This window comes from Phaseolus vulgaris, chromosome 10, assembly GCF_051622355.1.
Source record: "Phaseolus vulgaris cultivar YP4 chromosome 10, ASM5162235v1, whole genome shotgun sequence".
NCBI lineage: Eukaryota > Viridiplantae > Streptophyta > Magnoliopsida > Fabales > Fabaceae > Phaseolus > Phaseolus vulgaris.
In genome coordinates this window covers 21965338-21991420 of record NC_143507.1, presented here as the reverse complement: position 1 = coordinate 21991420, position 26083 = coordinate 21965338, and the positions used below count along the sequence as shown (strand labels likewise).

The 26083-nt window shown below is 32.5% G+C and overlaps 1 protein-coding gene and 1 long non-coding RNA gene across 10 annotated transcripts; one reads left to right on the top strand and one right to left on the bottom strand.

Annotated features, from left to right (window-relative positions):
* Positions 1-3064: 3064 nt before the first annotated feature.
* Positions 3065-13868, top strand: LOC137818339 (uncharacterized). Of its 2 annotated transcripts, none has more exons than XR_016516234.1 (3): positions 3065-3347; positions 3528-3594; positions 13533-13868. It is a non-coding gene; the product is annotated as an uncharacterized LOC137818339 (long non-coding RNA). The 2 variants fall into 2 exon arrangements; XR_011082060.2 differs by having other exon boundaries at positions 3119-3347; positions 3517-3594.
* On the bottom strand, positions 11275-16295 carry LOC137818338 (putative ureide permease A3). Of its 8 annotated transcripts, none has more exons than XM_068621695.1 (8): positions 16064-16295; positions 14806-15111; positions 13890-14028; positions 13478-13652; positions 13131-13153; positions 12936-13036; positions 12418-12792; positions 11275-11703 (listed from the first exon to the last, which is right to left on the bottom strand). In XM_068621695.1, the coding sequence occupies exons 2-8, from the start codon at positions 15040-15042 to the stop codon at positions 11530-11532; spliced, it is 1224 nt and encodes a 407-aa protein (XP_068477796.1). In that variant the 5' UTR covers positions 15043-15111; positions 16064-16295; the 3' UTR covers positions 11275-11529. The 8 variants fall into 8 exon arrangements, with proteins under 8 accessions (XP_068477796.1, XP_068477794.1, XP_068477792.1 ...); XM_068621693.1 differs by having other exon boundaries at positions 13131-13156; positions 16064-16220; XM_068621691.1 differs by lacking the exon at positions 16064-16295 and adding an exon at positions 15794-16023.
* Positions 16296-26083: the final 9788 nt, after the last annotated feature.

Sequence of the window (26083 nt, the reverse complement as noted above, 5' to 3'; positions counted from 1 at the left end):
TATATCATACATGCATATCTTGAATTAAGTAAATCATAATCATATGTAGCACTTAACAATAAATGAATAATAAATACTTATATAATCACATAAAAACACTAGGTCCTTAATTTGTAGTCGAATAATAAATGAATAATAAACCCTAAACCCAAAAAATTTACCAAATTGGTGCAATTCTATTCCCAAATTACTAATATGGGTAGATTTCAAAAAACTTACACGTTAAGTTGTGCTTAGAAGCATGTCTCTTTGTGTGTGTTGTGTTGCAAACAAGTGTGCACACACCCTTATTATTTGATCAATACTCTTGTCTTAATTCTTAAAAAGTTGGCATTATTATTTCACTTGAACTTCTCAATCTTGAAAGTGATATTCATCCTTCTTTAAGAAGTGACCACTAGCAACATATAAAGATTAAAATTGATTTTGCTACCAATTTATTATCCACCTAGTACCAAATGAAACCTGATAATAATGAAAGAACCAGTGCAATATTGATATCAAATCAAACCCAAACAAGATGACAATCATAAAACTTAAAAATAAGAATAAATATGAAGGAACATTTCATGTGCTCACACTTAAGCAAGTACAAGTGTTGTTATGGTACCTTAGTACATATCTTCCAACAACAATTGTAGGCATCCCTTATAATGGATTAAAAGATGTTACAAGTTACTTAGAAGTACTTGAGGACGTTATGACTAACTCAACAAAAAAGAGTACAATATTTATTAGGTTTATCAAACAATAAGCATGTGTGTATACATGCTCTAACCTAATAGAAACTCTTTTGAAATGCACTAAGTTGTTAAACACAATCTAAGACTAAACAACCATGCCTTAGAAAGAAATGCAGTGCCCAAGATCCTATAGTATATTCCCCCTTAGATGAATGGCTCCCTCTTATGAGCACTTCATCTTCTCTTTTTTCTTCATCATATTGTTTTGTATGAAAGATACATTTAAGTTTTGTACTAGGTTTATTATATAACATACATTTACTTTTAGCTTTCCCTTAGTAACCTGTTTTCAAATTCAGAATTTTAGTTTTTCCTAAGAAACCTATGTTCTCAAATTCACATTTTTTCTTCTCCTATAAAATATAAGGATAGTAAAAATAATATCCTTTAGACCATCATTATGTCTAGAGTTCTCTTCTATTTTGAAAACATATTTACACATTTTCCTACAATTATCAATGGATAAGACTATACCTAGTTTAGATTGTCTGGACGAAGCCAAATTAAATAGAATAAAAATATCAAGTGAAATAGGATTAACAAAAGGAATAATATTTTTTTATCAAAGGGAAAGTACAAAAAAATATAAGAAAAGAAAACTAAATATCTAGAGGACTTGAACAAGTCCTTCCAGTGACCAGGAAAGCATTAACCACTAGACAAGACAAGTTCTTTGGTCATATTATCATTTTTATTATACTTATTATTATTAATATAATTTGTGCATTACTATAATTAATATTAATAATAATAAAATAAATTATATTAATATAATTAATATTAATAATAAAAAAATAAATTATATTAATATAATTAATATTAATAATAAAAAAATAAATTATATTAATATAATTAATATTAATAATAAAAAAATAAATTATATTAATATAATTAATATTAATAATAAAAAATAAATTATATTAATATAATTAATATTATTAATAATAATAAGTATAATAAAAATCATAATAATACTAAAGTATTTACTTGGTGTAGTGGTTAAATTTTTTTTGATTACTGAACGAACTTGGCTTGGAATCCCATTTACTGCAAATTTTATTTTATGGTGCCAAAATAATTCGGATTTCGAGTTTTTCTTGTAGTAAAATAACAAAAGAACTTCTGGTGTCAGGTTCATATATAATTGAAGTATAACCATAATCATGAGCAATTCAAAGTACCTGGTGGAAACAATATTTGTTGAAGTTGCAATAATCAACAAAGTTTTGGGCTGCTTCTTCCTGCACCTCCATACCTTCTTGTGCCACCCCCATAAATTTTTCTTATTCCAAAAATACCCTTTTCAATATTCCGGATTACATAATCCGGAAGTCTTTTTTTAGATTTAAAATTAGCTTCCGGATTATGTAATCCAGAAGTCTTTTGTGATTAGCTTCTGGATTACATAATCCAGAAGTCTTTTCTATACATAAGATTAGCTTCCGGATTATGTAATCCAGAAGTCTTTTTTTCAGATGTGTTATTAGCTTCCGGATTACATAATCCGGAAGTCTTTTCTAAATATGAAATTGACTTTCGAATTATGTAATCCGGAATTTATCCGGATTACATAATCCATAGGCTTATTATTTCAAATCCAAGGAGGTGAAAAAAAAAGAATAAAATGGTATTTTCATATTTAGTATGGGGTTGACACAAGAAGGTATGGAGGTGTAGGAAGAAAGAGTCCAAAGTTTTGTATTCAATGACCCAATTCATGAAGATGCCATCAAATCTTGACTTGTCCAAGTTATCCAATAAATCTGGGCGTTTCTTCCTGCACCCCAACAGAATTTCTCCTACATCCCATCAATTTTGAAAAAGACTATTATACCTTTTATAAAAATGACTTTCAAATTATTATTATTTTTAAATATTTCTGGAACATACTTTCTAGATACAAATATATTTTTAAAAAACGTTTTTCAAAACAGAATTCCTAGAATAAACTTTTCAGAACATATTATAGATGTTCTGGAATGTATTTTTTAAAATATGCTCCCGAAAGAGCTTTCTAGAATTATGACGAATTAAATGGGCATTTTAGTTATTTTATCTAATTGAGGTGGTACATGACAAATTTGACGGGGTGCAGGATGCAGGAAAAGATACCCAATAATATTTTAGTGGTGTTTATCACGTAAGTAACCCAAAATACCAAATCCAACATAAATAAATTAAGTTAATTTTTTTTTTTTTTTGCAATTGCACTAAAAAAAAAGTTAATTTTACCAAGGGTTTTTTAAGGAGAAGTTACAATAACCTCAAGTTTAAAACACATACATAATTGGGTTTTTTGGAACCCCGGTTAAGTATTCACAGTTTTTATATATGGAAAAGCTTATATTTTAAGGTATAACTAGTTTTAGTTCAACAGAGTATCACACTTACATAGTGCTTTACAAAACATTTATCAGACACAGTTTCATTGTGACAAGGTGCAAATTCATTCCAGGAAAAACTTTCTTTTAGAGGCAAAACGTTCCAAGCAACTCCATTTCAAAGGCAAAACGTTCACAGGGCGCAGTTTCATTTCAGAGGTAAAACGTTCAAGGAGCGCGGGTTTCAGTTCAAAGAAAATCGCGATGACACGAACTTTCCACTGTATATCATCTCCGACTCTTTTAATTTCTTCTTCTTTCAATCGATATTCTCTTTACTTGTGCCGTAATTGGTTTTCAAAATTGATTTTCACTTTCCGCATTTTACACGACCTAGATTATTTTTTGGACTAACTCGTAGTGTGTTGTTTGTTTTTGTGAACAAATTACAGTTTCGTTTCAGATTGCGGTGCGATTTCTTTCTAACAACTACAGTGCATTTCGGGGTTTCTGTTCTTCGAGTCTCTCCGGTTCGTCTCTCTTTTTGTCTCTTGTTTACTTGTATATCTTGACACTTTATCCGCTGGATTTGTTCTTCTATTTTTAGATTTTTGCATTGTGAGTAGCTTAGGCTTCTGAATTCCGCTATTAATCTTATTGATTGTAAGCAAACCCGCCTAGAATATTTTCCGCTATGTGAACACTGCTCCTTGACAACAACACAAGAAACAATAGAACATTTTTTTCTACGAATCAGTTAATTGTCTGGGAATAAAATTTAGACAGGATTAATGCAGTCAAAATTGTTGCATACTTCAAATGCCCCCTGTCTGTGTTGTATTTAATGCAGCCAAAATTGTTGTATGCTTCAAATGTCCCCTGTCTGTGTTGTATTCTGAACTCCAATGGTAATATTCTTTCTAATTAATCTTTTACTTTTGATGCTTTGAACTCCGCTGGATTCATGAATTCGTTTAGGCAACAAACTGGGTTGCAGATAAGAAGTGAGAGGTTTGAAGTATATAAGGTTGGTTTACCTATAGAAGAAATGTTAAGAATACTTGGTATGAATAGGATCTTGATCAGGTCTCCAAGGAGAAGCAACATTAGTTGGGGCAACTCTTGGCATGGGCACATTATCAGAAGTGAATCTTTTCTTCTGCTTTTCTCGAGCTTTGTGGTTCTAGAACCAATAGAAGACATTTAGCCTTCAATCTTACTGTAATTCCTCAGCCTAGTAGAAACCCTCTAAATTTTCTCTGCACTTGGGATCTAATTCCATTATTGTAGTGAAGTTCCTTCAATATTCTTATTTGGTTGGTTGTGGGAGTCTATTGTGTACTACTTTGCCTACTAAGAAAGCCCTCTTTTCCACTGCCACCATCCTCGTTTGGTTGGCTCCCTTGTGGTTGTTGAGGTTCCATGATGGACCGGAAACAAAGAGAAGCGAAAAAAAAGGAATGTGGGTTGTTGGATAGAGAGAATCAGAGGGTAGGTGAGGTAAGGGAGAGAGTGCATGAATTGGAGGGAATGAAGTGACGTGATGATGGGTTATAAACTTATATGAAATAAAGTATTTTCACACATACTCACACACAGTAATAGTTTCATGCATTTGAATTAAACATGTACCTAAATGCATGAAATTCAGTAATAATTCTTGAAGTCATTACTTTTGAAGTCTCAAAAGTAGATGCTACTTTTTTAGGACGTAAAAGTACACATAAACATGGAACAACAACATAACTTATATGAGAAACTTAGTAAGCTGGTAGTGGTGGCAATTCAAAGTGCAAAGTTGGAGTCATCCATCAGTGATGGGTTGAGAGAGCGATGGTAATGGGTTCGGTGATGGGAGACTCGTACTTCCAAAGCTTGAACTCTCCCTTCACAAAATCGTAGTAACCCCCCAAGAGTCCTATATTGTTCCTTATTTCTCTTTGAACATATGGATATGTCCTCAGGTTCACTAATGAGTTATTCATTGTGACTCCTGTATTAGAACTTACCAAAATGGTCACCACTCTCATTATTTAATGTTAAAAGCATGATAGTTGAATCAAAATTGAAGTACACAGAACCTTTTCATAGAATTTGTATTGTTCCTGGAAATCATAGCCTTCATATTCTTTCAAAACGTCCACTTTACCTGGCAAACCAATTTTCACCCAATCATTTATGAAGTCACTGCACATTTCAATTGAACAATATTAAAAAGGGTTAAAGCAAGGCTAATTGGTGATTTGTTCCATCCTACACATTATATATACTTTTAGTTTAACTCATCCATAAAAAAGAAGGAATTAAAATATTGAAGGTTGCTATATATTCTTATATATAGAAAATGAATTCTTACAAGGGGATAAAATCATCCTCTGGATGACTCATAAGCCTTTGGGTTCCAACGTAGCGACTGTGGCCAATGACCAAAATGTTTGGTACCACAATCCAACTTTGTTGCACCCAAGAGTGGCTATCAGCATCAACTAGATAAATATAGTGGTGTGTGTATGTGAGGTTCCAGGAGTTTCCAATGGGAAGATAAATATAGGAAAACGTTTTGTTAACACCCTCTCTCAAGTTACACACTCTTGATGCTGCAAATGTGGAAACGGCGGGTGATGTGGCAAGCACATTGTTGTAAATGTCATGATGGTGATGTGGCTTTGGGAGAGAGAAAGGGGAGAACGTAGGATTTGAAAACGGTGTGAGAAGTTGAACTTTCTCAACGCGGAGGAAGAAGGCGGTGTTGGAATTGGGAGGTTGGTGGTGACACTGGTCGGTGGTGACGTTTAGCGCCTTGCCGAGATCGTCGTTGTTGCGCTCGACGTGACGGCGCACCGAGAACAACTTCAGCGCTAATAGTAAGGATCGCGTGCGGTTGCTGTCGTGGACGATGGCGCTGAACTGGTTGGCGTCGAAACTGATCCACACAACTCTCAGATCGATGTCGGAAACGTCGGTGTAAAGCCCTTCGCCACAAGGACTAGTTACCCAACCATAGGTTCCTCCACAACGCAAAACTGGTTACCCGTGTGTCTGTAAGTGGTTACTTATGTGACGTTTATGGCCACCCACTCTTCATGAATAGTGTGGTGGGCTTCTTAGGATACAATTCAATCTTACAAAAAAACTAGATATCTTAGACCCACTGTAAAGTATAACCTGTCCCTAACTCTTATTTAAAGGCCTAGACTTAGCCTGTGGTACTTGAAGACCAGTGTGGCATATAAAGAAACATTGACGCATCACAAAGCCAAACCAAATGAGTACCTCTTTGTAAAAAACTGCACCAGCATTGCAGATCTAGAAAACATTGATTTCAATTAGCCTTAGGTGCTGGAATAAATTCCGTAGCAGATACATGCTGCATTGGATCTGCACACCTATTCTACTACATCACTTTCTTCTACATAAGCGCCCTGCCTACAATGTGATCTTCAACCACATCACGTTCATTAGATATATTTATTTTCATAATATATAAAAGTGAGTGAAAATAAGTTCATTTTCTAATATTTCTCTCAAATACATTCAACTATCATCTAGAGCATACAAACAACTTATATAAATTTGTGTAATCAGTATGCTTTTCTACATCTATGTTTTTAAGAGCAAAATAATCAAAGAGTTCTTTCAAAATGTTCAAGTCTGCTTATTAATCTTCAACAATATTATACTTTTAAGTAGAGTGTTTTTCAACATATTAGTTTTTAACTTTTTTTATAATTTATAAAATAGTACGTAACTTAATTAATATAATGATTAATTATTATTTTAACATTTTCTTGTTTAATAAGATAAAACTTTATAATTATTTATATTCTTAAATTATATTAGAAATATAAATTTGTCATTAATGTCTTCATTTATCACTTGTTGGATAAAAACATGTCATATAATTATGACGAGGTCTTACAATAAAAGGTGTGTATTTTCTGTGAAAGTGATTTTATAAATAGGGTTGGTATATCAATAATAACTTTTACTAATTGATAATATTTTTGTGAAAGTGGTTCTTTAAATAGGGTCTTCATTATGTTTGGTTGTGTCACTGGATTGATTTCTTTTATACAGAAATTGGAGCGATTAAATGCATCAAATTTTGTTAAATATTTCTTTTTATCTTTTCTTAATGTTCCTTAATTATTAAGAAAAGATAAAAACAAATGATTGGATGACCAATTTTATACTTTCAACAGTTTTGTGTTAATAAAGAATTAAGATCATTGAATATATTTTTATTGAAATAGTTAATTGTAACATTTTGTTTAACTATGATATTATTTCCTTGAAATGATGTATCAATCGTTGTTTGAACAGACTTCATTTCAATGGATAAATCTTGGATAGACATGCCAAGAAATACACTAGAATATATGGAAGGCTTAAATAAATTTTTGGACTTTGCATTTGCTAATAATGGTGTGAGGGGAAGATAATATGCCCATGTCAGAAGTGCAACTTTAACAAATAGGAGTGTTGTGAAGTAGTGTATGAACTCTTGATTGTTAAACCTTTTTCATGTGGATATAAAGTTTGGCTTCTACATGGGGAGAGAACAGGAGTAAATGCGATAGATGAAACATATGTAATGCCGCAAGAAGATAATGAAAAAATTGTTGTTAATAATCTGATGTGTGATATGGTTAATGATGCATTTGGGCATCATCAATATAACAATGACATGGTGAATGATAGGGAAATGAATGCACAGTCAAGCCATACTGTGAATGATGATATTGAAGATTTTTTTGAGTTAATGCAAGATGGTCAACTTTCTTTCTTGATCAAGTTGTACCACATCAAATGTCTATGGAAAATAAGTGACAAGGCAATGTCCATGATACTAGAGTTGTTAGCATATGCCTTTGAACATGCAAAGATTCTGCATTCATTCTATGAGGCGAAGAAAACCATTAAGAAGCTTGGTCTTCATTACACCAAAATTGATGCTTGTCCGAATGATTGCATGTTGTACTTATGAGAAGACGCAAATAAGGATTTTTGTAAGAAATGTAAAACATCTAGATGGAAGGCAAAAAAATGAGTACAATTGCTTGTGCTACATGTAACAAACGAAAAAAAGATTCCTGCAAACGTTTTAAGGTATTTCTCTTTGAAGTCACGCTTACAGAGGATGTTTATGTCTTTTAAAATAGTCGAGCATATGCGATGGCATGCATCGGGAAGTACAGATGAAGGCATCCAAGAGATTCTAAAGCATGGAAGTCATTTGACTTTAAACATCCTCAATTTTCCTCAGACCCTCGAAATGTGCGACTTGGTTTGGCTACTAATGGGTTTAATCCATATGGAAATTTAAGCACTAGTCACAGTATTTGGCCAGTTGTACTCATATCGTACAACCTTCTTCCTTGGATGTGTATGAAACAAAGTTCATTCATTATCTCTATGATCATTCCTGGAAAGCGAGCTCCAGGAAATGATATTGATGTATATTTAGAGCCATTAATAGAAGAGTTGAAAGAGTTATGGAACACTGGCGTGAAAACTTTTGATTCATGGGGAAATGAAGTGTTTGATATGCATTCAGCCATATTGTGGACTATTAGTGATTTTCCAGGTCTTGGAACCCTATCTGGACGGAACACATATACTGGGTTGGCATGTCCTAGATGTAATTTTGACACCATTCCTAGGAAGCTTCTTAAAGGTGGTAAATTTTGTTTCATGAGTCATCTTCGTTGGTTAGATGGAAGGCATAGATTTAGACTAGCTCGCATGAGATTTGATGGAACTATAGAAGACAAAAGTCCACCTTTGACAATCTCAGGATATGATGTCTTACAACAAGTTCAGAATCTTAATGTTGAATTTGGGAAAGAACAAATACTTGAAGAGCGGGAAAAAAGACAACGAGGAGTTAATCATGCAAAGTTAGACACTCAACAATGGTGAAAAAAGAGTATATTTTTTTAACTTTCTTATTGGGTAGACAACTTATTGCCCCACAATTTGGATGTTATGCACATTGAAAAAAATGTATGTGATAATGTGGTGTTTACATTGTTGAATGATAGTTCAAATAAATGTAAAGACAATTTAAAGGCCCGAAAGGATTTACAACTTTAGCTTTAGGGTATTAGACTTGATCTTTGGCCTGATGAAAATGGTAGATATCTCCCTACTATATATACACTGACAAATGTAAATAAAGATATCTTTCTCAAAACTTTGAAGAACATAACTGTTCCAGATGGTTACTCTAGTAACATTAGCATATGCATTGATGTCAAACAACGTAAGCTTGGAGGATTGAAAAGTCACGACTCACATTTTGATGGAGCAACTTCTACCTTTGGGTCACATGGAGATGTTATTTCCTCCTTCTTTTTTTACAGTCATGGTTCATTTAATTGTGCATCTAGTAGAAGATGCCAAGCTTGGAGGACCCATCCAATATCGATGGATGTATCCCATTGAGAGGTATCAAGGAAAATTAAAGTCTTATGTTCGTAATAAAGCACAAGCAGAAGGGTCAATAGCTAAAGGATACATGGCTGAAGAGGCTTTAACTTTTTGTTCGAGATATTTAGATGGAATTGAGACTGTATTTAATCGATTGCATCGTGTTAATGATGAGCTTGCTATTGTGCCTTCTAATGAAAATACATTGTTCCCGCCAATCGGAAAACTAGTTGGGGGTTTTACTTATTTCACTCTATCTACAAAGGAAAAGTTGTAAGCACATCGTCATGTGTTAACTAACTGCACCATAGTTTAGCCATTTTTGCAATAAGTTTATGAACCATAGTGTTTTTTTTTATAATTGATTTTCTCTTCAGTATTAACTTATATATTTTATATGTTTAACATAGGGAATTTAGAGATACTCTACGAAGACAACTAAGAAGTTGCACATGATCATCCTCTATGAAAGACAAGAGGGTTCATAGAGAATTTGTAGAGTGGTTTTCACGTCGTGTATGTATATTTACACCAATAGTTTTTATTCATATATATATATATATTACATTTCATGTGATATTTTTTTTTGTTAGATAAGGAATGAATCAATTGGTATCCAATCAGATGATTTAAAATTCTTAGTTATGGGTCCGATTGATTGTGCAAAACGGTATAGTGCCTACAATGTTAATGGGTTCAAATTTTGTATATTGGAGCGTGACCTTTGGCTTAAAACACAAAATAGTGGAGTGTTTGGTACATTTGGGACAATGAGTTATGCAAGTAGTAGTGATAATCAAATGCGGTTTGGAGGTGTACCATTTTATGGTTGATTGATAGACATAATTGAGATAAACTACCATGGTTGATTCTCAGTTGTTTTATTTAAATGTATGTGGACCAATACAACTACTTCTAGAGGGATTATGAGTGATGAGTATGGATTTACATTACTAAATTTTTCACGCTTGATTCACACTGGTGATAAGGATGATGATGAGCCATACATCCAAGCATCAGAAGCTCAAATGGTGTATTATGTAGAAGATGAATTTGATAAAAATTGGTGCATACCCGGGGCATACCCGTACATTTAAAGCCTAGAGACTTGTACAACATGGTTAAAGATGATGTTAACAATTTTCCTGAATCTGAGCCATTTGAACAACAAAACGTAAATTGAGTTAATTTTTAATATTTTTACGATTTTGGGTGAAAAATAATTTAAAAAACAATTAAAATTACAAATTTTAGCAAAAAAATTGAAACATGTTTTTCAATTAATCCAACTTAATTGAATTGGATTAAATTAATAAAATAAATACAAAAACCCAACACAACTTAGTTGAATCCAAAAAAAAATTAATTGAATTGAATGATAATATATCCAAACTCAATCCAATTTAACCGATCTACCTCCCTAATAAAATTGAGTTAGTGTTAAACTTAACATAGGTAACACTAGGAGTAATGATGTGAGTCTATCACGTTAACTGGAAAATAATTGCCAAAATTGAAGCAAAACCAGTCTACTACTTCTCTTCAACAATGGACAATGAGAATGTAGAGAATCTGTTGTTAGTAATTCATTTTGTATACAATGTTTTTCTATCTTATTTCTCAATATTTGCTCATTTTTGTCTCATAAATTGAGACTTTGTCAATTCAACCAAGTAACTCAATCGACTATAGATGCTTAGTTTAATATTTTTTATCTTTGATGTTGTTGTGACTGGTATTTTGAAAGCACATAATAAGGAAATAAATAAACAATAAAATACAACCAGAACAAGCATGGGATATATATTTCATCGTACAAATTGCAGTTTGAAAATTGAAATATTCACAAAAATCTACGAAAACAAACATAAATACATTTCAATAACAATATTACAACTATGCTCCTGCTTTACTTCTTCTTCTACACCCTTTTCTTAATATCCTTTTTCCCTTCTCTTATTCACACCAGTGAACAAATAGAATGCTTCTCCCTTTGCACTAGGCACTATTTTACTAACTTGTGTGCTGCCAAATTATTCCTTGGCCGTGTGAGAACTGCTTCTATGCCCTGATGATGCCATCAGCACACCAACAGCCACAATAAACATAAACAGCATGCTCCCTAGCAGTATATATGTTCTTCTTGATGATCTTCTGTACTCCCCAAACAAAACAACACCCCAAAAAGTGCTTACAAGTGGAAGTGCCTGTTTGATCAACACACATTGTTCAAATGATGAAATGATTCAATAATTTATTAATTTGGTGGGTTTTGGCTGGTTTTTACTTCCATTTTCAGTTGTTAAACTTGTATTTATAATAAACAAAGTGCTACCTAGTTTTAAGGTCATTTGATGTTTGATTAATTTTATCATTTCCTCTGCAAATTCATAAACCAGGAAACAAAGTAAAGTCATATTTTGTACTCTTTTAGTTGTTTTACTTTTTGAAAGATTTTTATTTTATATATGGATTTTAAAATTGAAGACAACATTAATTATATCCTCACTTATTATATAATTTTTAACTAACTTATACATATATATATATATGATATAAAAATAAGAAAAAGGTAGTATAGGAAACTTCATAGTTATTATACTTGGACAAAAAACTATTACTGTATTTTTTTATTTCTTAAAAGATAGATAAAATATAAATAAAGGGAGTAAAATGTCTGAATAAATGAGAAGTAATGTGTGCCATATGTTATCATTTGTTTTTTCTTTTCATACTTGTAATATGTTAAAGGAGTTCATGCCATGAGTACTTTTTTAAGAGTTTAATGCTGATGTACTGCAAGTACAAAGATTTTATCATACACAACAATATATGATTCAATGGCAATGTAAACGACTTTTACAATGTCACTGCATTTCAATTAAATTCATTTTTTTTTTCAAAGAAGTAACAAGACTAACCTGAACAGCATCTGCTGCTGCATATCCAGCAGCTTGACCACTCATAAATTGGAGACCATTCCCAACCCCACAAAGGAGACCAGCCAACAAGGCCCAGATTCTGCCATCAGAGTCTGCCAAATAAGCCTTCAATGATGACTTGGGTAGGTTTAGGACAGGGCGGTAGAGGAAGGTGATGTTTAGAACTATGGCAATAACAAAACAAGAGATTGAAAAATAGAAGAAGGCAGTGTAAACTGTCAAATGGGGAATCCCTTTTTCCAAAGTATGCCACTGATCATTTGTTGCCAAGTTGAATGCTGGTGAAAACATGGAGAAGCAAAGTCCAGCAGAGAAAGTTAGAGCCAATCCAATCAAAGTGCTCTTCCCAGAAACCTGAAGTAGAATTTAAGTGAGATATTAGGCCAAGTATTTGGTTTCTGACAAGTGTATGTGCCATACAAGGTTGATTAGTAGAGTGCATGACTAAGTCATTCTCCCATACGACATTAAACATATTAAAAAGTATAGTTACATGCCTTAATTGCTCTTCTTTCCTCAAGCTCTAGAAGGAAAACTGCAGTTCCTGCTTCAACATTGTCTGCAGAACTACTTCCGCTTTCTAGATCTTTTGATTTAACTGCAATAATATATGTTGAAAAGATAGAATAAGTAGATATGTTTTCAAACATAACAATTTCTTTCACATATTGAACCATATGTGAGCTTCTTACCTAAATCTCTTTCCTTTGAAGAGCTGCTGGCAAAAAAAAAAGGTTGCAGATAGAATTAGCAACGCAAATAAATTTAGATGGAAAAAGAAGCCAGCATCAAAATACACATCATTGACATAATGTGAGTTAGGGTCTAATTGCATAGTATGAGACTAGAGTCCATAAGGGGCCCAAAACAAGGAAGAACACACCCCCTCCCTAGAAAAAATAGGATTACAAAAAGCATACTGGATTAAAAGCAAGTTGACAAAATAATAATAGAGAATCAGTAAGGAGCATTAACCGTAAACTTAACTACTGTTCATCTCTCAGTATAAACCATATTATCAGAAGCAAACAACACATACATGGCTGCTTCTTTATAATCACTTGAGTAATTGTTGAGCTTTGCTTTATTATCAGAAGCATTGGATGAATGAACGGCAGAACCTAGAAAAACAGCAATCAAAAAGCAACCAACTCCTGGGAAAAGGATCTCAGCTTTGTTGATTTTGTCATCCAAAAAGTAATTCAAGGTTGTGCCTGTTACAATTGGAACAAAGATAGTGCTATAATTCAGTAATGGAACAAGCTGAAAATCATCACAGAAGACAGAAATTATTAGTAGATAGCCTATGCACACATCATTGAGTGTATTTTTTCTTGAACATTTAATTGTATTTGTAAACTTATTGGCATAATGTTATTTGTATAACCAAACCCCATTTGGTGCTGTTATAGTTATTGAATTATCATGGAGTGGTTGTGTGATTGAATTACCTATAACAACAGTTATGCTTGCTGTGATCACTTCAGTAACCGATAGCCCCACAAAAGCAAATGCATATTGTGAGGATAGATTCCCAAGGCTAAGGACCACACCACCCCCCATTGCAAAAAGAACTGAGGGCCAATTATTCTGCAAAAACACAGTTGCAGATATTTTAGCTGTAGATTATTATAATTAGAGATGGTAGATCTTACTAGAGTTTAAATTTAAATGAAGAAATTATTAGATGATTCTTAACCAATGTTTAGGTGGGAAATCTTTAAATTTTACAACTGACAAGAAAAATTCATTACATTTGATTATATAATATTAGCAGAAATCATGATAGTTCATTGTCACCTAATAACTTTTCGTTCAATTGATTGGAATATTAAGCAAAATACTCCAACCATCCCTAGATTTTTGTGATCGTTCCTCATGTTCCCTGTTGTTAAAAGCCTGCATGTACATGCTCTGTTCACTTTTGAAAAGGATTAGTGTATTTATCCAAATTAGAAAGAAGGATTGTGGAAAACCTGGTACAAGCAGTGAAGGAAGGAGTTTGTTATAATTGATCAGCATTTTCTGGTTAGAATTGAAAAACAAATTAGTAGTGGACTAGTATTGTTTAATTGTAAAACCAAATGTATGATTAAATTTTTTGTAAAAATCAAAATTTCACATTAAAAAAACTATAGAAAATTCCATTAAATTTTATCTCGTACGAATAAACTTCAGTTCTGATTAGTGATTGGTAATACTTGGCAATAGCTTGTATTAAAGATTTTTCTTATTTTGAAATGAACAAAGAGGACTAAAATTATCATTTTCAAAGTATAGTTGTATAGGTCCAAGACCAAAACGCAATCTACCCTTTATTCTAAGATGATATCAACAGCAAAAATATAATGTAAATAGCCTCCATACCTGAGCAAGTTGAGCTAAGAAATTTGGCTCATCAGGTTTGCCCTTGCCTATCTCACCAAATGTAAAGGCAATGAGTAAAGCAGCAAAGAAATTGGTGATTGAGTAATCAAGGTAGGTATGCTGAGGAAGACGACCACGCCTCTCTAACATGGTCAAAAGGGCAGGCCATGTTCCCAAGAAAAAAAGAGCCAAGAACATGCATGCTATGGCACCTCCTTTGCTCTCCACCAAATACATTTTCAATCCAGTAGTGCACAAACTGCTCTCAGATAATGAGGGAACCAAGGAGCAAATGCCAGAGAACTCCTGAAAGCAGCATGAATTAGTCACACTTCGGAAAAGTACAAGATGGTGAGCAATTACAAGCATGCCACAGGCAATAAGTTCATCCACACAAAAGGAGTTAGAAATTCATGCAAGATGATAAAGGAGGAGGTGAATCTCTTGAAACTGTAAGAAAATTACCGTTAAAAGAAAAGGAAATCAAAAACTTCGTATAAACGGCTTAAGAGTTACTTTTGAAAATGAAAAACTCAAATTGAGTAGGAATGAAAAAGAAAAGCATTAACTAAACAGTTCACACAAACACAACCATCAGGTGTTAGATCGGCAGGGCTTAAATCTAGCAGAAGTGACAAGTTCCAACAATTTGGTGAATAAGGTTTTGAATCCTTAAAATGAGGGTCTGCATTTATTGTTGATAGATGACAGTATTTTAAAATAGGATTGTTTAAAAAAAAACTGAAAATAGAGACTGATAATCATGATAAGTCATTGAAACCTTAACAAGTCAGCTGATCCTCTCCACTGATATGAAGAAAGGGGGTAACTAGCCAAAAGCCAAGTATATAAATGAGTAAAATTTCAGTTTTTAGTTAACCATGAAGCACCCAAATGGAATAAGAGAAGTAAAAGAAGAAGAATCTGCACAAAGTCAAGCATGGAGATACACATTGAATGGCTTAGAACTGGGAAAGCATCCAGCTACCTTGGAATCCATGGATCAGAGAGAAGAGCTAGTCAGAAAAAGAGAAGTCAAAACATAATAGCCTCTGTGGTAGCTAATCATCCATTAAATAAAAGGTCAAACAGTGAATACAAATTCATCCACTTGCTTCTAGCCACACAAAAAAAATAAAAAAATAGTGGGCCGCATGATAGAGAAATGTTTGAAACTTTTGAAGCACTGAACAGGCCAACTTTCCGGGAAAATGATTTCATAATCTCAAAAAACTATTGATGGATGAGAAGATTCCACCTTTGCTGATCTGCATTTTTGGAAGTATTTGAACCAAGAGTTGTACGGACACTGAAAACAAGAAAGAAAGAAAGAAAGAAAGAAGAGAGATGTGTGATTGTGTGAATGGTAATGGTTCTTTGTCACATACCATTGAAAAAATATCTACTACAATGATGAGAACTTTTAATTGTGAGAACACTTAATTGACACAAAGAACTGGACTCTTGGTAGAGGATGATTCCAACTCATTGGTCCTAATGTCAATTATGGCACATTTTAATATCAATTAATGATTCCTTATTGTTTTTCTTTGATTGGATGAAGATACACCATTGTTTTTCTTAGTAACGGGTCAGCTTATGGTGGGAAATTCGAGAGAGACTTTCTCGGAATCGGATCTATTTGATTCCATTTTCGAATCTGAATTTTGAAACATCTTATAAATAATCAGTGTTAATTAAGATTCTTTTCATACTTCTTACGTATCAATGTTAACTGAGATTCTTTTAATACATATGCATGAATGAATGTTAATTAAGAATTTTTTTATGCTAATAAGAAGGAAGTTATCAACATTGATACATGAATTAAATTTTTTAATTGTTGATTAACTAAAAAGTATCTTAAATATTATTCTTAAAGAAATATGTTTCTATAAAAAAAAATTGGTATAAATATAAAACAATACACCCTCCTTTTGTCCTAACATATAAAATGTAAGGATTTAGAAAAATAGTCTTAGAGTAGAAGTGTTACAATTAAAATGACATCTGAATATTTTATTATTAAATTTGAAAGAACATATAAATAAAAATTCAGTTATTCATGTTTCATTTTAAAAAGAACCACCATCTCTCTAGAAAGTTCTTTTTCTTTTCCTCTCCCTTCTCTCTAATATTTTGACTTTCTCGCTCATCAGTTTGACGGTCGGAGTCCACCATCAGACTCCTGGCAGTGAATACTACAAGACTGCCCGATCAGAATCTCTAATAGAGTAAGTTCATTTTTGCTCTTCTCTTTGAGTCAAATTTTGAACTTGTTAGGTTTTTTTTGTCTTTGCTTTGCATGTGACTCTTTTAGCTTCAGGGTGGATTAATCTCTGTTAGCTTAGGGTCCCAGTGATATAGTTATATTTTTTATTAGGATTCTGTGGTGCAGGTTAAGTTACCTTTAAGTTCTTGGTGGATTGGAGTGCTTAGTGAATATCTGCTAAATTTCAGGTAAGGGGAGCTAGCCTTAATTTCCAAAAGAACACTAGGCTAGAAGATATGGATGTTGGGGTTCACCAGTCTCAAAACTTTATTTCAGGATTGTTTGTTTTAAGTATATTAGAAGTTGATTGAGATTTGAATGTGAAATTTGATATATGGCAGATGTTATAAAATTATAATGTTGTAGAGTATTAGTTGTTTGATGTTGATTTAGAGTAATTATTCAGCTATAACAGGACTTTGTTATTTTAGGTGCACTCTGGTGTCATTTAGATCACACTAAAATATTTTCGTTCAATCCAAAAATCCTGGGTGCACTCTAGTGTCATTTAGCTCACACTAAAATATTTTCGTTCAATACAAAAGTCTTGGGTGCACTCTGGTGTCATTTAGCTCACACTAAAATATTTTCGTTCAATCCAAAAGTCATGGGTTCACTCTGGTGTCATTTAGCTCACACTAAAATATTTTCGTTCTATCCAAAAGTCCTGGTTGCACTCTGGTGTAAATTTTTTAGCTTACACTAAATTTTTTAGCTTAAGCCAATTAATATATATATATATATATAATTTTATTAGTATTATTTTAGCATAGTTTATTTTGGATTATTATTGTTAAATGACTTTTTGGATATATTTGGATTGTTTTAGAAAGTTTAAAATATCTCTTATGATTGAATGGTGTATTGATGTGTTAAATGAAGTGTGCAATGATGTGAAAGTAAAATCAATACATAGTATTTTCAGGAAAGAAAATACCGTGTTAAGATTGTTAGGATGTGCATTGACTAGGGATTCGTCTAGAAGGAGATATTCTGACCCTACTGAGATAACGGAATCATATAGATGAAGTTATTCAGGTGGTGAGAGTCGAAGGAGATTCATATGAATGGGTGAGTTGTTTGAAAGATAACTAACTTGACCTGTTATATGAGTTAACCCTGTCATACTAGGAGAGAGATGATATTGAGATTAATTATGCGTATAGCTGTGTGGATTTCATAGTGATATAGTATGACAGGTGCAAATCTCTGAGTCTAAGTTAACGCACGAGTCTTCCGGAAGTAGAGTCAAGTGTCTATGTGATATGAGTCAGTGGAAGTCTGACATGTGAAAGATGAATATTGAATTTTAATAGACACTTGATGATTTGAAAATTTGTATGAAACTTGATGATTTATGTTTATAAATTTCAAATCGAAATTATATAGAATTTTGTTTTATATAGTTAGCTTACCCTGGTATTTGTTTGTGTTGTTTCTTTATCTGTGATGATCGTGTATTTACACGGGAGCAGATGATGTTACATGTGATAGAGCTTCTTAGTGAGAAGCTGGATGATGAAAATATTTTAATTCCTTTTGAATATTTGTTTGAAATTGATGCAAATATTTAAAGTGTTATGAAGAGAGATATGTTTTGAAACATTTTAAGAAAGAGTTGTGGACATATTTGTATTATGTTTATATATTCATTTTAATATTTTATACAAATTATAATTTTTAGATGTGGGAAAATATAGGGATGTTACATAAAACTCTCTTATTTAATTCACATATTTTTATAAAATTGGTTAATTTATTTAAAGTCCTATGAAGAGAGATATGTTTTGAAACATTTTAAGAAAGAGTTGTGAACATATTTGTGGACCTTAAATTGGTTAATTTATTTAAAGTCTTATGAAGAGAAATGTGTTTTGAAACATTTTAAGAAAGAGTTTTGGACATATTTATATTATGTTTATATATTCATTTTAATATTTTATACAGATTATAGTTTTTAGATGTGAGAAAATATAGGGATGTTACATAAAACTCTCTTATTTATTTCACATCTTTTTTATAAAATTGGTTAATTTATTTTTTACATTAGATTTTTTAATATTGTGTATTGTTGTTTTAAAATTATTCTTAATACTTTTAAATAAACTATCTCCCACTTTTTTCAAGTAACTAATTAATGTGTGAAAAAAAATAAGTATATATTTTGAGTATTAATCTTTCCAACTCTAATAAGAAAGAGAAAGAAAACATATTTAATTAAATGTTAATATTTACTATTTTTTAAAATAATTAATGCAATACACAACTAAAAAATATATTATGAAAAGAGATAAATTCTTAAATATAAAATTGGTAAAATGTAACACCTCATACTATCTTCCGTATATATATATGTTCGGTATATATATACACTAAAGTTTCATTATTTGGAGTTGTATAAGTTTAGTTATAATATACTTACCAAAGGGTTTACACAACTAAGATTTTACAAAAAAATTATGTGCATCTAGATATTCATCTAGTACTTATACAACAAAATTTTCTAAGTTGGTCCAAAAGTATCTCTTGGACCTCAAACATCGTTAGTTCACATATCAAGTATAGCTACAACAACAAAAAAATACATAAAAAATACAATAAAGCTAAGTTATCAAGAATTCATGATGAATATACACATATATTCAAGACATGACTCAAATAAAATCAATTTGTGTCAATTCAAATCCTTCTTATTCATTTCAAAACTCTATTAGTCCAAAAACCTCAACTCCAATTAATATAGAATAGCAAATATAAGTCTTTCATAAGACTTGAATTAAATATATCTCACTAGAGAGGAAAATCTAATTCATTCTAAGCACTTTTGATTTGCACTCTAACTATTTTTTCCAAGCCTATAAGAAAACATATTTCGAAGAGAAGAAATAAATAGTGAGCCATAACCTGCAAGTGTTGAAACTCTGCTATAAATTTGTTGTATCCAAAAGCTTTGTAAGAACACAATGTGTGTTCATTCCCACATAGTGTCAAATTTCAGTAATATTTTATATTAAAATATAGACACTTATGAGTATTAATTGCTAAAATAAGTATAAAATAACTCCTAATTTATGAATTTATACATTTCTACATATTTTGTGATTTTTATTTGAATAATAACGATTTACATATTTTGTGATGATAAGTTACTTTTATAAATATGTGAGGAATTGATATTTAGCAAGCATCTTAATAATTTTATATTCGAGTAATCGGTATAAATGATTTTTATACGGGCATCAATATCAATCAAAGGACACAATATTGTCATGGTAATCAAAATACAAAAGAGTGAGAAAGATGAAATTCAATCCCTATTTTTTCAATTGAAACAACAAACTCTTTTACTTGTTTTTTTATTAATCATTGCCATCATAGCAACTTTCAACAAACTTTTATTATTCTGTTTTATATTTAGTAAATATTTTACTTGATTATTCAACTGTTTCTTGTGGATTCAATATTCGTCCTTAGGGACACATTATTACTTCTGACAACGCGATGCACTTGCTGTAAAAGAGTCATCATAGAGCTTAAATCTTGTTCACGTTGAAAGACGTTACCTTTTATTTAGTGAGCAAAAACAATGATTTGTAGATTACTCAACCGTTGTAACTATTTTGAGCTAAGAGTGAGTTGTAAAAATTAGTGGTCAACCAGAGGGCCTTGAGTAAAAAGTACTTAGTGGTCAGCCAAGAGTCACTTAAATAAAGTATACTTGATTGGGGCCAAGAGTGGCTACGAGCCCAAACAATACTCAATAGTATCGATGAGTGACTTTATCAAATAATACTCATTTATACTTCGTAGCGATGGTCTGCCTAGTGACACTTGACCAGTGGGTCAAGAACTAGATGTAGTTTGTTTCAACAAATGAAGCAGAATAAAAATATTGTGTAAACAATCTCCTTCATCTTTATGTATATTGCATGTTATTTGCATAACTATCTTCAAGGGGTGAACTATAAAAACATAAATTGTGAAAATAAAAGTCTTTCATTTTGTTACAATCTAAATCTATCGTTTGGCTATGAAACATCAGATGATACTTACGAAAAACAAAACAAAATTAAAATACAAGTTAATCGTCCCTTCTTGTGTTTTTTTCATGTTTTTCACACTTACACATAGAATTCTCTCTTCACTTGTGCCTTTTCCTCATATATATTGCTAGATAGATCAAATCCTTCTTTGGTAAGGCCATAATAGTTGAAGATGGATGAAGCTTCTTCTATACATAGTCTTAGTGTGTGTTTGATGTAGAAAATAGCTAGATTGCTTTAAAGATTGTAATGTATTTTAGTTGATCTTGTATTTAGGCTAGTGTGAGTTTAAGGTTGCCTTTTGCTACATGACCTATCCTAAGATGCCTAATCAAGGTGGTAAGATCAAGCACATGAAGTGATTAAATGTTTTTCAAAAAGCTTTTCAGAGTTTTCTCAAGAATCAGGATACTGCACAAAAATAAATCTGTTTGTTTGAAAAACAATAGGTTTATTTTTGTTCTGCTGAAAGGATTTTCGAAATTCTGTTAGGGCACCAAAAGTACAGCTCAATTAGTTATTTCGGTTAAGCTGAGCTGGTAGTTTTCCTAAAAATTATTCTGTTAGTTTTAAATTCAATATGTTGTTTTCATAACAACTTTTAAACTATTTTTTGAAAAGTTGTTAGAAATTATAATGAAAAGCTTTTCTCACATCAAAGGTTGTTGAGCAATCACGGTTTTAAACATAGATAAAGTGTTTTCCAGAGTGAGAAAAAGGATGAAATGCGTTTTTGAAAGGTTTTCTCAAAGAGATCTTCAAGTGTGCTTGTTCTAGGAGAACCTTGATCTTGGTGAAGGTGCTGGTGCGGTTCTACAACAATTGAACTACTGGTTTTGAGTTCTTGCATCTTCTTTCAGGTGTTATCATTCCTTTAATTCTTATTTGTAAAGGTGGTTATGTTAGCCACTCCTTGATAGGGTTTATTGGAGTGCAAAGGTGTGCTGAAATAGAGTATATTCAGCTTTGATTGTATGGTTCTTGTAGGGTTCAAGAACTGTTGTGTGTTGTAATTGATTGCAACTGGTTTTAGTGAATTCCACCTTGGAGTAAGGTGAAACTGGATGTAGCTCATTATGAGTGAACCAATATAAAGTGTGCTTGCATTGTTCTTCTCATCCCTGCACTCGTTTCTAATTTTTTTGGTTAATCTGTCAAGAACGAAATCTGTTCATTTGAAATTAAACCTGTTAATTCTGGGCTTAAGAAAAACTATTCTTCTTGATCTGGAAAAGTTATTTAGTCATAAACAAAGAATTTTGAATATGTGTTTTTAATTGGCTTAAGGACGAACAACTTTCTTCAATAATTCTTTGATAAAGATTCATTCTCTTTGAAGTTTTGTGTTGAATGAACTTGATTGATCTTTAGGTATAACTGTGTTCTTCAAGTTGTTTAAAAAATTAACCAATCTAGTTCTGTCAACTTTCTCTGTTTGATCTCAATCCTAATCTGAATAAGTTCTAATTGTGTTAAAGTGTTTTGAAGAATCAATCTATTCCTTTTAAAATCAATTTGTTCCTTTTCTCTTGATATACTGTAAACCAGTTTGTATTTGCGAAAACTTTATAACTTCAATTCACCCCTCCTCTCTTGAACTTAGGCACTAATAGACCCAACAATTGGTATCAAGAGCTAAGACTTGTATTTTACTCAAGTTTTTGCATTATGTCTGAGTTTAAAATGCCTTTTGCTGAAGGTGCTTCTATTAATAGACCTCCTATATTTGGTGGTGTGAATTATTCATTCTGGAAAATTAGAATGAAAATCTTCATGGAATCTATTGACATGGGTATTTGGGATGCAGTGGCAAATAGACCTTTTATACCTATGCAGGTTGTCAAAGAAGAAACAGTGAAGAAGCCTTGGTCAGAATGGAGAAAAACTGAAAGGAAGAAGGCTCAATATGACTCCCTAGCCAAGAACATCATCACCTCTGCATTGAATATGGATGAATTCTTTAGAGTGTCCCAATGCAACTCAGCTAAGGAGATGTGAGAAGTACTAGAAGTAACCCATGAGGGCACAGATGATGTGAAACGAGCAAGAAAGCATTCACTCATTCAAGAATATGAACTTTTCAGGATGCAATCAGAAGAGAGCATTGCAGATGTGCAGAAACAGTTTACACATATTGTAAATCATCTCACTGGTCTTGGTAAGGTCTTTGACAAGGAAGAACTCAATAGAAAGGTGCTGGCAGCCTAAGGTAACAACAATCTCTGAATCCAGAGATTTATCCAAGATGTCCACTGTTGCGTTGTTTGGAAAATTGATGGAGCATGTGCTAGAACTCAAAAGATTGAAAGAACAAGAAACTGTGGAGAAAAGAGCCAAAGGAATTACTTTGAAGACTACCATGGAACATCATACAAGTGAGGAAGAGGAGAATCCTGAACATGATGAGACCTTGAGTCTACTCACCAGAAAATTCAACAGATTTCTTAAAAGGAAAAACCGGAACAAAACTCAACAAATAAAAAGGTACTCAAAATCCAATGACTCAAACTATTCTAGTTATACTTGCTTTGGTTGTGGTAAACCAGGTCACATAAAGATTGATTCTCCAAACAATCAAAACAAAGAAAAACCAGCAAGCAAGAAGAGTGAAAGAGGCAAAGGAAAAAGAGCATATATCTCTTGGGAAGAAAATGAAGTATCCTCAACAAGTGACTCCTCAACTGGAAGTGAAGAAGCAAATTTGTGCTTCATGGTGAATGATGAAGGATCAATATCTGATTCGGTGAGTGACTTTTCCACTGATTTCGAAAGTTATGATCAACTGTACACATGATGAAGCAAACAGATTGGCTTTCATATGTAACAAACTGAACAAAGTAAATTGGTTACTTGAACCTAAGGTTAAGTCACTTGAGGAAGAATTACATAAAGCTAAAACTGATTTGGTTAGTCTTGAATTGACATATTTGCATGCATCTATAAAAACCTGTAAAATTGTAAGAAGCTGGAAAAACAAGTTGAATATTTGCTTAAAACCTTATCAAATTTCACCAAAGGTAGAGAAAAAGGGGCTCATCATGGTATATAACATAGACTCATTTGTTCTCACACTCATGAGCAAAATGGTGTTGTTGAGCATAAACATAGGCACATAGTTGACATGGGATTAACTCTCTTGGCCACTGCTTCATTGCGTAGGCGTTTCTTGCCTGAAGCTTTTCTTACCTCAACTCATATTATCAATGTGTTTCTCACTCCTGTTTTGCATAATTCTAATCCTTATACTGTGTTGTTTAACAAGCTATTTTCAAAGTTTTTGGATGTGCTTGTTTTCCTTTATTACGACCTTATAACATAAATAAATTTGATTTTCGTTCACAACAGTGCTTGTTTCTTGGGTATAGTGTCAACAACAAATGTTATATATGTCTAACTCCTTCTGGTAAGACAATTGTTTCCAGACATGTGCACTTTAATGAAATTGAGTTTCCATATCATGAACAATTAAATTCTTTTCCTATTTCATCTATTTCAATGTCTTCACCTTTGACTACAACTCCTACTCTTACTGTTATTCACTCTAATACTAATACTACTATGCTTGTTCATAGTTCTTATGCTATTCTCCCTATAGATAACAACACTGATATGCTTAACAATACTGGCTCTATTGGCTCTAAGATTCACCCTGTCACTTCCCATCCCATGGTCACTTGTGCCTAGGTAGGTACTTTCAAACCTAAGACATATACTGCTATGGTTTCTATACCAACTGCTCCTACGTCTGTCAAGGAAGTCATTACATCACCTATGTGGTTTCAAGCGATGAATGACGAATATCACGCTCTCCTCTCCAACAAAACTTGGACTCTTACCACACTTCCACCGGCAGCCTCTTTTATTGGCTGCAAGTGGATATTTAAAACGAAGCTTCATGCAGATGGTACCTTTCAATGGAGTAAGGTCTGACTGGTTGCAAAGGGATTCAATCAAACTAAAGGTGTTGACTACACAGAGACATTTAGCCCAATGGTGAAACATAATACCATCCGTATTGTTCTCACACATGTTGTTACTCAACAATGGCATGTGCGTCAGATTGATATTAATAACGCCTTCCTTCATGGTGATTTGAATGAGCATGTTTACATGCAACAACCTTTTGGGTTTGCATCTCGTGATTCCACTTTTATCTGCAGATTACACAAGGCCATTTATGGTCTTAAACAAGCTCCCAAATCCTAGTTTTCTAAACTTAGTCAAACTTTGATTCATCTTGGTTTTTAATCTACTGTCAGTGATTCCTATGTTTTCACCAAATTTACTACTTCCTACACTTTGTTTGTGCTTGCTTATGTTGATGATATCATTATCACTGGTTCTTCATCTACTGTTGTCACTGATCTTATTTCAACTCTTAGCTCTTTCTTTGCCCTCAAAGATTTAGGTCATCTCCATCATTTTCTTGGGATTTAGGTATCAACTACACAACATGGTAATATGCATTTATCTCAGGATCAATATATAAAACACTTGCTTCGTCGAACGAATATGCTTCATGCAAAGTCCCAACCTACCCCTATGACTTCATCAACTCGTCTACATCAAGACTTTTATGAACCTTTTCAAGATCCATCTATGTACAGGTCAGTCGTTGGTGCTTTGCAATATATTCTTATAACGCGACCTGAGTTATCTTATTCAGTTAATCGTGTTTGTCACTTTATGCATTGTTAGCATTAAACTCAAAGCCGTCAGTCGTCATCAATTTTATTTTAGCATTTGAATAGCCAATAATTATTATCTTTAATTCTAGTTTTGAATGTCATTTATACTATGATTTAAATGTAAATTATAGTATAGGTTTTATGATAGAGAAGGTAGAATTTGAGAAGTCTATTGTAAGACTATTTAGAGAGATTGTATTCTTATTTGAAAAGTAACAGTGAAATAAAATATATATTCTATGTTCACAAATATCTTGCTCTGTTTTATTCCCTCA

Bases quoted from the DNA above. Each gene is read 5' to 3' on its own strand.
- LOC137818338 (XM_068621690.2), bottom strand. The intron at 13,157-13,477 runs GTATGTGTTGTT...TTTTTTTGCCAG, and splicing joins GATTATAAAGAAGCAGCCAT to CAGCTCTTCAAAGGAAAGAG. The intron at 13,037-13,130 runs GTAAGAAGCTCA...ATATTATTGCAG, and splicing joins TTCAAAGGAAAGAGATTTAG to TTAAATCAAAAGATCTAGAA.